The following is a 14,921-nucleotide window of genomic DNA, read 5'->3' as shown; positions in this document are numbered from 1 at the left end:
TATATGCATTTAGTTCGTGTCTGATTGTCCCACATAAATGTGGAGATTCGCATGATTTTTACGTCAAATTTGGTCCATGGAATTTTAGAAATTGTAGTATTTATACGGGGGAGGAAAGAGGTTGTCTTTGAGTTTTAGGCCATGCTAGTGGCTGCGTTCATACTATACGAGGGATTGTGCTATAAGAGTTTCTTCTGCCTGCGTTTTCTTAGTCCATCAACGTTTGATTCAGTATAATTTATACTACTTTTATAGTCAGATCTTTCTAATGCAGCGTTGTAGTTTGTGCAGCCTTTTTGAGAGTAGATTTATCAGCACACATGATGGAAACGCGCCTGCTATATACAGTGACGAGAGTTTGTGAGTGCTTTATAACAAAAATGGACACGATGTCGATAAGATATGAAGCAAATTGTGCAAGATATTTAGCCAACTAAACCTAGGACCTAAAACTAATACTAACTTTAAAGATAATTTCATGTGCATCAATACCGGAAAAGTTAAACCCTGCCACAAAACAAAAAAAGGAGACCTCACATATTGACAAAGGCTCTAACCACCAATCATAAAACAATGCGTTAATGACATTAGCAATCCCATTAATTAACAACTTCATGGAAAACGTTTGACGACAAAATATGTTAAAAGTATGTGACGCTTAGTAATTATGTGTGCATAGGTGCAAATACGAACAGTTATGTGCACACACACTCAAACGCAAACAAAATGCATGACGCAGGTGTGTGTGTGCCAGAGTATGGGGGCGGTGTGCACGCATTCTGCATGGATATTCTGCATGGATGTACATGAGCTTACACATGTATTCATATTTAAGTTTATAAATTTGAACGCGATCAGAATTGATGCTGAGGAGTTGTTTCCCCTGATCTGTATATTCATGTGGTTTTAATCCAAACTTCTTCACACATCGTGGCAGGCTCGATAATTGCTGATTTTGCTCGGCATGAAAGTAATACAAGCCTTGTGAATTTTAAAATAAAGAATATTTATCCATTATTGCGGTGTTGAGCACACATTCCAACATTCTCATATTAACGTGCATACGTGTGTGCGTATGTATACATATATATATATATATATATATATATATATATATATATATATATATATATATATATATATATATATATATATATATATATATATATATGTACACATAGATGTGTATATATATATGTGTGTGTGTGTGTGAGGGGGTGTATATTTGTGTGTCTGTGAATGTCCCACACCATCGCTTGACAACCGACGCTGGCGTGTTTACGTCCCCGTAACAACGTTCCGGCAAAAGACAACGATAGAATAAGTACTAGTTTACAAAGAATAAGTCCTGGGGGTCGATTTCTTCGACTAAAAGCAGTGCTCCAGCATTGCAGCACTCGTATGACTGAAACAAAAGAAAATTATATATGTATATATATATATATATATATATATATATATATATATATATATATATATATATATATATATATATATATATATATATATATATATATATATATATATACATTAGGAGAGTGGCTGCATGACTTCCTGAATGGTAGAAGTCAGACAGTTGCAGCCAATGGAGAACTATCTAGGGAAACACAAATATTGAGCGGTGTTCCACAAGGAACTGTTCTGGGGCCACTACTGTTCATAGTGGCCCTTCTGGACATGCCCACGGTCACTCGGAGAGCCACTGTCACTAGCTATGCTGATGACACAAAGATATCTCAGGCAATAAACAATCCTGATGATATTGTAAGCCTGCAGAATGACCTAAATGCAATATATGAGTGGGCAGAGCAAATGAATATGCAGTTCAATGCAAAAAAATTCAAGTACTGCGCTACAAGACCACAAGTACCTCCCAACTGGCATACACAGGGCCTGGGAGTACTGCAAACAGTAAGAGATTTGGGCATCAACATGTGTAGTGATGCATCGTTTCACATGCACATTGTCAAGTTGACAGCAAAGTGCAGACAACTGACAGGGTGGATACTGAGGACATTCCGTACAAGGGATCAAAAAGTCATGTTGACTCTATGGAAGACATTTGTTCTGAGCCGCCTAGACTATTGCTCTCAGTTGTGGTCACCACACAGTGTTAACCGGACAGCAGAACTCGCGGCAATTCAGCGGCACTATACAAAAAAGATCGCCACAGTCCAACAGATGAACTACAGGGAGCGACTGAAGGCACTAGGTCTCTACTCCCTGGAGCGCAGGCGGGAGAGATATGTAATAACATGCATATGGAAAATACTGGAAGGACTGGTGCCAAACTATGGCATCAAGTACTACAGGAATGCCCGCACGGGTCGCCACTGCGTGGTGCCAAAGGTACCGTCCACTGCATCTCACATAAGAACGAGATACTGCAGCAGCCTCGGTTTCAGAGGACCTCAGCTCTTCAATGCCCTGCCAAAACATTTGAGAGACATGCAAGACATGGATGCGGAGGTCTTCAAGACAAAACTTGACGCTTTCCTCTCCACGATACCAGACGAACCAATGGCTCGTAATGAGACGCAGTTTAGGGCAGCTGTGTCAAATTCTTTTATACACCAGATGTGCCATCAAAACTCTTGATTGGACCACGTCAGGTGGGGGAGAAGAGCCATGCAAGGAATGTGAAAATCACGGTGGTGCACCAGCATGACCGCAGCCACTTGGCTGAAACACATAAATATATAAATAAAAAATATATATATGCATATGTATATATATGTATATATATGTATGTATGTATATATATATATATATGTATATATATATATGCATTGTTATTCCTTTCCCATTTCTGTCCGATGAACGGTAACGTGAAACTCAGAGTAACAGTCTTTTGTTATATTTATGCTGCTTTTAAATAAAGCATATTACTCTACCTCTGGTATTTGAGTACTCTTTTTTCCACCTTGTTGCACATTTTATGTGCTTACTCCAGTATATATATGTGTGCATGTGTGTGTGTGTGTGTGTATGTGTACATGTGTATATATACATATGCATATGCATATATGTATATGTATATATATATGAATATATACATGTGTGTATATGTACATATATGTGTATATATATATATATATATATATATATATATATATATATACATACAAAAATAAATGTACGTGTATGTATGTATGCATGTATGTATGTATGTATGTATGTATGTATGTATGTATGTATGTATATCATTGCGATCCAGTGACGTAAATTGTCAGTAAGTGGATAATAGTCTTAGGATTAAATTCTTTGATATCAAATAACTTATTTTATTAATACACAAATAAAGTGAAAGCTATTCTATTTATATATAGCAAAGTATGTGTTTTAATTTCTACCATGATAAAATCAATTCTGTCCGAATCATTCACAATCGTACACGAAACTGCTTGGAAAAAAATAATACTCCACAACATTTCGTGAGTGTGTGTGTGTGTGTGTGTGTGTGTGTGTGTGTGTGTGTGTGTGTGTGTGTGTGTGTGTGTGTGTGTGTGTGTATGTGTGTTTGCGTGTGCGTGTGCGTGTGCGTGTGCGTGTGTGTGTGTGTGTTTGTGTGTGTATGTATCAGCCAATTCAGAATTATTGAATTCAGTTTCTTTTTTCTTTTTTTCAATCGTCAGAAATAGATATGAAATAAGTTATGAAATACTGTATTCTATAAAAAGAAAAATAATAAGTTAAATTTTAGTGGGTTTGTAAGAATGTAATAAATTGAAAGCCGTGCGAGCTTGAAGAAAAGTAAAAGTCTGCAGAAGACATTGTAGAAATAAATTTGGGCGTGCTACATTATATATATGAAAGAGAGTGAGAGAATCAAATAAGAGACATGTGAAGGGCTTACAACATTCAATCGTAAACGAAATTGGTTCTTTCAGAAATAATAAATATGCAAATGGTTTGTCAGTTTAAATATTTTAAGCCTAATGAATGGGTGGAACACATGTAGTTGCATGTGTATTCCACTTAGTAACACATTCTTCAGATACAGTGCAACACACGGTGACTTGTACCGCTCGTGATAGTACCGTTGAAATATTAATAAGATATGAAATCAGGTTTTATATTATTTTGTTTAATATCATTATAGTTTATAGGGTAAACCTACACCTATAGAAATTTGCATCCAAGTTACTTGGCTCTGAGTTCAGTTCTCTCCTGCTCTAGTTCTGGGCTCCCCAAAGCTTTATGAGTGGATTTGGTATGCTGAAATTGAAAGAAGCCCGCCATATATATATATATATATATATATATATATATATATATATATATATATATATATATATATATATATATATATATGTATATGTATATGTGTGTCAATCTGTTTGTCCCCCACCACTCCTTAACAATCAGTATTAGTTTGTTTACGTTCTAGTAAGTTTGCGTTTCACCATAAGATACCGATACAATAAATATCAGGCTTAAAAAGTAATTACAGAGTTCGATATTTTTGGTTAAAACCCTTCAAGGCGGTGCCCCAGTATGGCCACAGCGCAATGACTGCAACAAATAAATTATATATTTTATACTTTTATTTTTTATATCATACTAACTCTTTTTGAACAAGTCAACAATCCGATTTCTTTACAGTATTTTCAAATGGGATTATTTCCTGTTAACTCAAGTGTAAAGAATTATAATGTTCAATGATTCTTGTTTTCCGTAAACACTCTTTCCCCAAATAAAAATCATAAAAGAACTTTCAAACGATCATATAAAATTGTAAACACAGACTTAAAGAAATTTAATCAGTTATGTATCTCTTCGGGTAGGGTTTCTCAGTTATTATATCAGACGTTGTTTTTTATAGCCTTATAGTGTATATGTACAATACAAAAGCCTAACATTGTTTTACAACAAAATAAGTTAAATATAAATATCCTCTCTAACAATGTAGCTTTTCTACAATAGATGATAATAATTTTGAAGCTCGGTCAACAACTTTCCACCTTTCTTTTATACATCTCAAAATACAGGGTGTCAGAGAATTAACTTTCTATATCAGTAAAATTGAAGAATTTGTAAGTTTATTTTTATTGCTGTTGGATTCCGAAAATCTGTCCACGATGGCTCTGTGTGTGTGTGTGTGTGTGTGTGTGTGTGTGTGTGTGTGTGTTTGGGAGGAGGGGTGTTTTATTTTGTTTTTATTGGCTGAACGCATTTTCTCTACCTCCATCTCCAGCATGGAAATGTTGTGGAGTACGTGAAAAGTATATGACACTCAGTAATTATGTGCACATGGGTGCAAATACGAACAGTTATGTGCACACACACTCGAACGCAAACGAAATTCATGACGCAGATGTGTGTGTGTGCCAGTGTGCACACATTGTACGTGGATATTCTGCATGGATGTATATGATCTTATACATATGTATTCATATTTATCTTTATAAATTTGAGCGCGATCAGAATTGATGCAGAGGATACATACATACGTATAAATTCCCCCTTGAAGAAGGCATTCAGTTAGCAGTTGCTGAAGTTAGCTCCTGAAATGCTTCAAATGTTGTTTCGCAACGCTGAGGATAGATTTTAAATTTGTAGGGGCACATGTTGCAAATTATCAATAAAGTGTCCACGTAATGTTTATAAATCTATTAGTTTTGGTATTATAATTAAGTAATCAACATAAAATACGGCGGGTTGTTTGTTTTTTAAATTTACCTGATTTCACTGAAATAGATACTTAATTCTGGGATACACTCAAACGGCGATTAAATTGTTTTAATGACTTAATCATAATAGACATTACCGATGGTTTTGTCCTTCAAATTATGATTTAACATTGACTTCTGATATACAATGTAAAATAACTTTTATCGTTCACATATTTGTTTACAAAAACAACTATGATCTAATTATAGTTCTTAAATCTGAGAGACAAAAAAAAGTTGCTTGATCGCGTAAGCAAAAAGGTTTGGGCTCGAGTCGTACGTGAAAACCTACTTTTTATCTGTCACGGGCTTATATGCCCCATTATAAGACTATTTTTTTTTCAGTCATTGCGCAGTGATCGCTATAATCTTTCAGCTTATAAAGCTTATTATTTACAGAAATGTAAAAATCGACACTGCTTAACAACACCATATATATACATGTTTGATAAGTACTAACGCACACAACACAAGTGCCTTGAGTCACCCCGGTGCTGCCGCTAAATATTAATAAATATGTGTATATATACATGTCTGTCTCTTTGTGGGGGGGGGGGCGTGTGTGTGTGTGTGTGTATGTGCTTCTGTTTTTGTCCCCCTGCACCGCTTGGCAACCGGTGTTCGTGGGTTTCTGTCTCAACATCTTAGCGTTCGGCAATATATAAGTACCAGTCTTCTAAGCAACATATGTATCAGTGTCGATTCGTTCGATTAAAATTCTTGGAAGTAGTGACCCAGCCTGACCAAGTAAAAGATAAACGATAATATATATGTGTGTGTGTGTGTGTGTGTGTGTGTGTGCGTGTGCGTATGTGTGCATGTTTGTGTGTTTGTGTGTGTCTATTCATTGTGCTATGTATAATATGCACATGTACATATATGCGTTAGTACGTGCGAGTGCGTGTGGTTGACGACATACAGTTGAGTAAAATAAGCCGTCAAGACAATCATATTTTTTCTGCAATTATTTTTTCAAACTTCTGTATTACAGAGAAGAATATAGCCAACAGAATATTGCATATTTCATAATTATATTACAACACCGAATGTAACACATTAACTGAAAATTGCTATGTAATTGAGCTGTTTGTTACCATGTTATATTTCTATATGCTTCTCATTTCTGTCGTTCATATTCATGTATTTTTCGTTGCAGACCTCTAAGATTCCAATATTTCAAAGAATGTGGCACGTGATGGATTCTACAGATCCAAGCGTGTTTGTTAATTCCTCTCAAGAGGGTATTGACCGTGTTCTAAAGGGTAACTACGCCTACCTGGGTGAGTCGGCAATTATCGACTACAACGTGCAGAGAAACTGTGAACTTATGCAGGTGGGTGGGCGTCTAGACTCTAAGGGATACGGGATCGCAACCCCTAGAGGTATGTTTTTTTTTACAATTTTATAATTTTATTTCATACGCTCATTTATATTCATATTTCATAATCAAAATACTAATCGTATTTATTTTAGGAACGTCCGAATTTAAGGTTCTAATTGTCCATCGGGACAAACCTATATACATCACTCTCTCTATATTGTATCTCTCTCTTCCTCTCTCTCTCTTTCTCTCTCTCTCACTGGCCCTCTTATCAGTCCTTCAGAGAAGGGGTTAGTATAAGTGAGGGTCATTGAGATGATTCAATGTTGGTTTATTCATTGAAGGTTCGATGCTACACAACTTTCCAATGGATTACTTAATCAAAGACATGTATCTCTGTGTTGTTATCCAGTTAACATTTTAATAATATAAGTTCGTGCATATCGATATATCTATATCTCTATTGGCATCTATCTTGCTAGCTGACTGTTATTCTGTTTACATACATACATACATGCGTACATACGTACATACATACATACATACATACATACATACATATCCAGTCTATGAATTCATATTCATATCAATAATAATTGGAGCACAAGGATTTGTTAGTAAATGCTTAAGGGAGAATTTGGATAAACTGGGATTTCCAGAAAGAGAAACTGACCGGCTGAATCGTACATTAAGTCCATTTTCTGAGCTGAACAGTAAAAATATGCATGACCTTTCTGAAGTTCCAAATGTGAATTTGTCTGTGCTAACTACATCCTAGAGATGTAGACTTGTATCTTTGTTGGAAACCGGTTCCCTCCTCAGAGGAAGATTTATAGTAATAAAAACATAGAAGAGACATGCATACATAATTGGGGCCCTGGGATATGTAATACACTGCCTAAATACTAGTCTTAAGAGATTAGGCTTCTCGAAACCAGAAAGGAGAAAGCTAATTCGAAGTTTACAGACTCAATCCATCATTGGAACTGTAAAAATCTGTACATGTTTCCACAAGTTTATCATTTAAATATATAGGGGTTGGACAAAATAATGGAAACAACTTAAAATTCCAAACAAATTAATTTAAATATGGGTTAGGGCAGACTTTGGTAGTAATTACAGCTTGAATTCTACGAGGTATGGACTCGTACAAAGTTTGAATTGTTTCCAAAGGAATTCTTGTCCATTCTTCTGCTAAAACAGTCTCTAGTTCTTTTAGTGATGATGACCCTTAATTGGTTTTCTAAAATGCACTATAAATATTCAATAATATTGAGATCTGGGGTCTGTGGTGGCTAGATAAGATGTTCCTCGTGCCATTCAGTAACAAATTTAGCTGTGTGAATTGATGCATTATCATCCTGAAAGTTTGCGTTTCCCTCCGGAAGCAGGTCCCAACTATAGGATGAAATTTGATCAGATAAAATGCTTCAATAGTCTTAAATAGTAATTCTGCCATGAAGGAAAACCATTGAGCCGGCGGATTTCCAAGATATAGCCCTGCAGATCATCACGGATCTTCCTCTATGTTTAACAGTTTGAAAAGGGATGTCTGGGTCGAATGCTTCTTTTGGCTGTCTCCACGTGTATAACTCGGCGGGTGGTCGGAAATTAGGTATACGATGACTCGTCCGAGAAAATAACATTCTTCCACAGCTCTAGGGACCAATGCTGTAGGATATTACTCCACTTTAAACGCTTTGCAACTTTGTTTTTGAAAGTAGTGGTTATCTGATTGCAGCCCTCCCGTGAAATCCGGCTTTGTGCTGCTCCCAGCGAACACTTTTTGTGAAACTTGGTTCCCGAGGTGGTTATTAGACTCTGCAGTAATTTGGAGAGCTGTGCTATTGTGATCTTTTCTGAAAATTCGCATCTCTCATCACGAGCAGAAGTAGTGGGGGAGCATCATAGCCATGTGTTGAGAGGAATTCTTGGGGGTTTGAATATTCCAGCTTTGGAAACATGAGAATGTTGTTCAATATTCTTAGACAACCCTTATCTAGACCTTTAGAACTTTTGAGCAGCGTGCGCTACTCAGTTTCAAGAAAATTCTAACTGGGCCCCACCTTCAAGGTCATGCGCTGTTTATCTTGAAATGAAATCACTATGTCGCGCACAGATAGCTTTGATACATGTGCCTTGCGTACCCTTATCAGACGGGTAGTCATGATGTGCATATTCGGTTTTGTATCACTTTGATGACATGCACTGCTCTCTCACTCAATAATAATAATGATATAGTAAGTGAATGTAGTGTGCAGGCACAGAAAGAATACCAGAAAAGACGACAACCTAGGGGAATAATCTACTGGAGGTTATGAGGAAAGCTGGGATTTGACCATGCTGATAAACGGTATAAACATGGACCTAGTAAAGAACTAGAAGGTAAGAAAAGATGTTGTGGTACTTTAACATTCAGACTGGTAGATTAATAGAAGCTACAAAGCCCGCTTTAGTAGTAGTAGATAAAGAAAATAGAAATTTCCAGATAATTGACTTTACAAACCCAAATGATGACAAAGTCAATATGATGGGTATAGAGAAAACGGTAAAGTAGCCATTGAGTTACAAAGACAATAGAAAGTGCGAGTAAAATGTAACCCTGTAGCTATAGGTGTTTTAAGAGCTATCCCTAAAGATTTGAACAAATTGATAGAGGAAATAGGCATAAAACCTAGCTTAGTGCTACTCTAGATAACAGTGTTATTAGAGACAGCTAGAATACTCAGGAGGCTTGTCGGTATCTAAGGTTACTTATTGTAGCCCGTAGTTAGGAATATTTTTTCCAACAGTTTAATCTGTTGGGCGTATCCGATATAATCACAAGACAGTATAAATATTTATTGTTTTTACTGTTTTTCGCGTACACTGATAAACAGGAAACTCAGAGCGTGAGTATGCAATGAATGACGCACAAAATTCAAAGAACTGAGAGTTGCAACACAAAATCAAATTTTATGAAGGACATTGATCACACAAAATCAGATCGAAGATAAGTCAATCAATCGGTCGACCTCTATCATTATGTATGTTTCAAATATATTAGCTTTAGTTTTTGCTACAAGAAGCTTAGTGTTAGTTGTTGATTGGTCAGTAAATCTAGGAGTATGTGTTTCTCAGCTAATATCCAATACTTATTGTATTTCCAGAACTTCGACGAAATCAACAAATAAGCAATTCAAAAACATTATAAAAGAATTTTTATTATTTTGTCGTGTATAAAGAACAATATATGATCTCACAAAACTTATTACTGTTTGAAGTTCGAGAGAAAGTTTATTTCTATTTATATATTTTTATTAGCAAGTCTTACAACACAAGTAAAATGAAAAAGTAACTTCAGTTTAATCGAATTTATCATTTTACAAGTAAATATATTTGAGAATGTATGTATTATTGTGTGCATATATATATATATATATATATATATATATATATATATATATATATATATATATACACACACACACACATATATATATATATGTATATACATGTATGGGTATATATATATATATATATATATGTAGATTGTTCTTTTATTTTTTTACTTCTCTCAGTAATTTGACTGGGGCCATGCTTGAGTACTGCCTTTAGTAGAGCAAATCGACCTTAGGGTTTATTCTTTGCAAGCCTAGTACTTATACGGTGTCCTTTGATGACGCGCTAAGTTACGGATACGTAAAAGCACCAGCGTCGGTTGTGAAGCGATGATGGAGGGCCAAATACAGACACAGGGCTTCTTTCAGTTTCCGTCTACCAAATCCACACACTAGGTTTGGTCGGTCCGAGGCTATAGTCAAAGTCACTTGCCGAGGTGCTATGCAGTGGTACTGAACCTGAACCCATGTGGTTGCTAAGCAAGCTACTTACCACACAACCACTCCAGCGCCAAAATATATATATATATATATATATATATATATATATATATATATATATATATATATATATATATATATATATATATATATATATATATATATATATATATATATATATATATATATATATATATATATATATATATATATATATATATATATATATATATATATATATATGTATGTATATTACCTATATATATTATATGTATATATTTTATATATGTTATTTATTTTTTATTTATTTTATTTTTTGTAGTTTCAGCTCAGAACTGTGGCCATGCTGGAGCACCGCCGTTTTGTTACACTGTTATTATTGAGAGCTCCCCCTAATGCCATTTGGAACTCCCCCTAATATGTGGTTTCATTGAGGTGTCTCCATTGCCCACTACTACCTGACTTCTGTCTTTCAGAAAGTCATGTAAACACTCTCCAAGTTTTGCAGCTATGACTTGATCACGCAGTTTGTGGCATACCATACCATGATCCACTTTATCAAAACCTTTTGCAAGGTCAAAGTCTATTACGTCCACATTTGAGTTGTTAAGTAACTGCCTCAACAGCGAGTCAGCTGGGTCAGGCAGCTCCCACCTGGTCGAAAGCGATGCTGGGTATCACTCTGCAAGTTGTTTTATTTAAGGGATGCGATTAGTTTCCCTCTGAATATCCGTTCCATGACTTTGCTAAGGTTTGAATTCAGAGAGATAGGCCATTAATTTTTGGCATCTGCTCTGCTTCCTCGTTTATGGATTGGGCATATAATTCCCTCCTTCAGTTTGCTTGGTAGCCTGCCATTTGCAAGAAAGCTCTAGAAGAGAATCTGTAGAGGTTTCCCTCAGGCACGCTTACACAATTTGAAGAGAATTGCTGGGAAACCATCAGGACCAACAGTTGAGTTTGCGTCCACCTCATCTATGACTAGTAGTATATCTTCTTCGTACTTTTTTAGATTTAAAATCTTAAGAATATTTTTCTCTTGCTCGCATTTTCCCATCTAATCCATTTTCATTTTACCGGCTACGCTATTATGCTAAGTAATAATGTGTCAAATGTATCAATTAGTAGTGCCGTTGATAATTTTTTTCCTTACCTCAATGACGCCGGTGACATATATTAAAAGTCTCTTATAGAACTATGTTCATAAAAAGTACAGAACTATACTATCAACGTCAAATTTGAGAAGCGAACACTCATAACATTTTTTTTCTTTTAAAACATCATAGCATGAGATTGATACCATGATATTCCTTTAATTGAGCTCTATCATTTAAGCTTAAAATATAGCTTGCTCTTAAAATTAAAATGTTAATTATACTTACATCCAATTTTTTGCTTAATTTTTTTTTCATAACACGACTTTTTTTATACAATTTTTTGTTGCATGAAGCCAAAACTATGAAATCTTTGTTTTCTCCTATTATTGAAGCCAAGATAAATATATTTTGCTTTTAAAATATAAAAAAGTTATTTAGATCTAAACTTGATTAGTGGCGTTACTTACTCTTTTATAATGTTGCTACAAATTTTGATGTAAACTTTTTTCTACTGGACCAAATTTCAATTGTTTTATGCCAAAATGTAGCTAGAGACCAGTTCTCTTCAAACGTATTAATAGTTTTCAATTTCATTATGAACTATATTAGCGACAAGCTCTGATAAATGCTACGTGTGAGTAAATTGCGGCTTTAAGAATAGTATTCAACTACGACCGTAGTTGAATGATAAATACGAGCCTACAAAACTAGTATATGCAGATATATCAACTATTCGTGTTTGTTAGGCATGATCGTTGTTAGGTAGTAACTAGCATAAGAGCGGTGTGGCATAGCATTTGTGACTTCTATGCCAAATTCATTCAAACAACGTACAGAATATATTAAATATCATAATTTCTAATTTACGCGTATCTCTTTCAAACGTCTCGGACGAAACTCTTGAATTTATCTTTGTGAGTGCAACTCATTATATCGACCAACAAAAAGTTGTGCAAGTGGTTACCGAGAGGCATTTTATTCCCCTCTCTGGGACTGGCAATCCTTAAAATAAAGAGTAAGTCACACAATTACTACATTCAATTATTTTTCGCTAAATTATAAATTTCCCTATGAAACGGTCAATGCTATGATGACTAAATACTCCTTAGCTAAATCACAGATGAGTTGACAATATTTCATGACGTTTAAGTGTATTCTAAAGTTGAAATTTAATTTATAGAATCTAAATGGAAACATTCAACATGTCTGAAGGAACGTCTATGCGAATACTTATAAAAATATTAATATATTTTCGAAAATCAAGCAGAGCTTTTGCTTCTCATAATTTAATTAGTATTTTACCATTGTATTACGATTCTGCTGATTCTGTTTTTCTTCTTTTCACGTTTATCAGGAAATGGTTTTCCTGCTTTACGAAGCACTATATTTTCCTTCGGGGTAAACAGAAGATATAATTTTCTACACTTTCAAACTGCAATTTTCTGTTCTAGCATTCATGTCGTCTTTTGTCTATTTACGGGTGAATATTTCTAGATTATGTCTAATAAGAGAAAAATGTTGCGTAACATGATTCAAACATTTGTTCGGTTTCATAAAATAAGATATGTTGAGCAAAACCTTCTAGTACTCTATATATAATCGTCACAGCTGACAGGTCGTTAATGTGTCTTTGCCGAATGATCGTTGTTTCAACTTCGAAGAGCGTTCTTATGGCTGGTATTGTGCAAAATGTATTGTCAAATGCAATCAATTTTGTCGCCCAACGCACTTGGTCAAAATAAGTTTTTAGTACTCCCTAAAGATAGCTATGAATGTCGGAATTTAGCACATTATGAATGAATATGTATTGTATTAGTCCTTTGTGCCATGTTGTGAAAAAGAAACATCATATTTTTTCATATTCATTTCTACTATAAGCAAAAGGTCTGAAATATTCAGGGGAGGCGATAGTCGATTACATCGGTGCCAGATATTTACTGGTACTTATTTTATCTACCTCGAAAGGATGAAAGACAAAGTCGGCCTCAGCGGAATTTGAACTCAGAACGTAATCATGGACGAAATATCACCGAGCATTTTGCCGGACGTGTTAACGATCCTGCCAGCTCGGCACCTTAATCAGGTTTTTCATTCTAACCATAGGAATACATATAAGGCACGTTCGAGTTTATTTTTTCTACAATAATCCAGTAAATTCTTCAGCTCAAATGTTACTAGAGAGATAAAGAGGACGAGGAGATAAGGAATGAGAGAATAATAAAAAAAATTCGATAAAACGTGAATGATAGAATTACTTCACCACAACCTATTTTACCAATTCAGGAATTACGTCATTTTTCAAGAAACAACGGAAGCAGTAGTGTAACAGAAAAAGTAGACTGCCTAATAATATTTTGTTTCTAACTTTCTTGTCCTAATTTCAAATATCATCGATATCGAATTTCTTTGCATCCATCCTATGTCCGATTCAATGAGCACAAACTTTGTAAAAGAATGTATTCGATCGACTGTCGTCCTCTTCCTTCTCCTCTGTATATTGTGCAATTATAAGAAATCAATATTAACGAAACAAAACTCACACGTAACACCTCTCCTTGCTGATCTGTTAGATCTAACAGTAAGCATGTTCTTGAAGAGAGAGAGAGAGAGAGAGAGAGAGAGAGAGAGAGAATGAAGAAATCAATCATGAGTAAATTTATAACATTTTTAAAAATTTAAACGCACAAACTACAAACGAACCACATACAGCATGTTGAGAATTGCACGTAACAGTGTGGCAGTATGATGTTTCAAAAAGTAATGTTTATCATCCTAGCTTGTATAAGAAATGAATAAAAAGTATGGAGACTGTATTTGACTTCGTAACTATATTCTGACGATGGGCGTGGAGAATTAAATTATTAAATTTCAATGTAGAATTTTACAGATATATATACATCTACCAGTTAAGCATCACGTCCACTCAGACGTGGTATGTTTGTTGATTTTTTTTGACTCCATCACATACTCAAAGGGCAGACTTCTCATCAAAGACTTTCCATGCATAGTT

The 14,921-nt window shown here is 35.0% G+C and overlaps 1 protein-coding gene across 3 annotated transcripts in view; it reads left to right on the top strand.

Annotated features, from left to right (window-relative positions):
* Positions 1-14,921, top strand: part of LOC106874384 (glutamate receptor ionotropic, kainate 2) — a 952,973-nt gene that overhangs the window by 916,094 nt on the left and 21,958 nt on the right. For all 3 annotated transcript variants that reach the window (XM_089347990.1, XM_089347991.1, XM_089347992.1), the window contains one exon: positions 6,829-7,054. In XM_089347990.1, the coding sequence (XP_089204116.1) occupies positions 6,829-7,054 (226 nt within the window). The remainder of the gene's footprint in view (positions 1-6,828; positions 7,055-14,921) is intronic.

The sequence above is a fragment of the Octopus bimaculoides genome, chromosome 2, assembly GCF_046866305.1.
Source record: "Octopus bimaculoides isolate indiv1 chromosome 2, ASM4686630v1, whole genome shotgun sequence".
In the NCBI taxonomy this organism is placed as follows: domain Eukaryota; kingdom Metazoa; phylum Mollusca; class Cephalopoda; order Octopoda; family Octopodidae; genus Octopus; species Octopus bimaculoides.
Note: the sequence above shows the minus strand (reverse complement) of the source record. Positions and strands in the feature narration are given on the sequence as shown.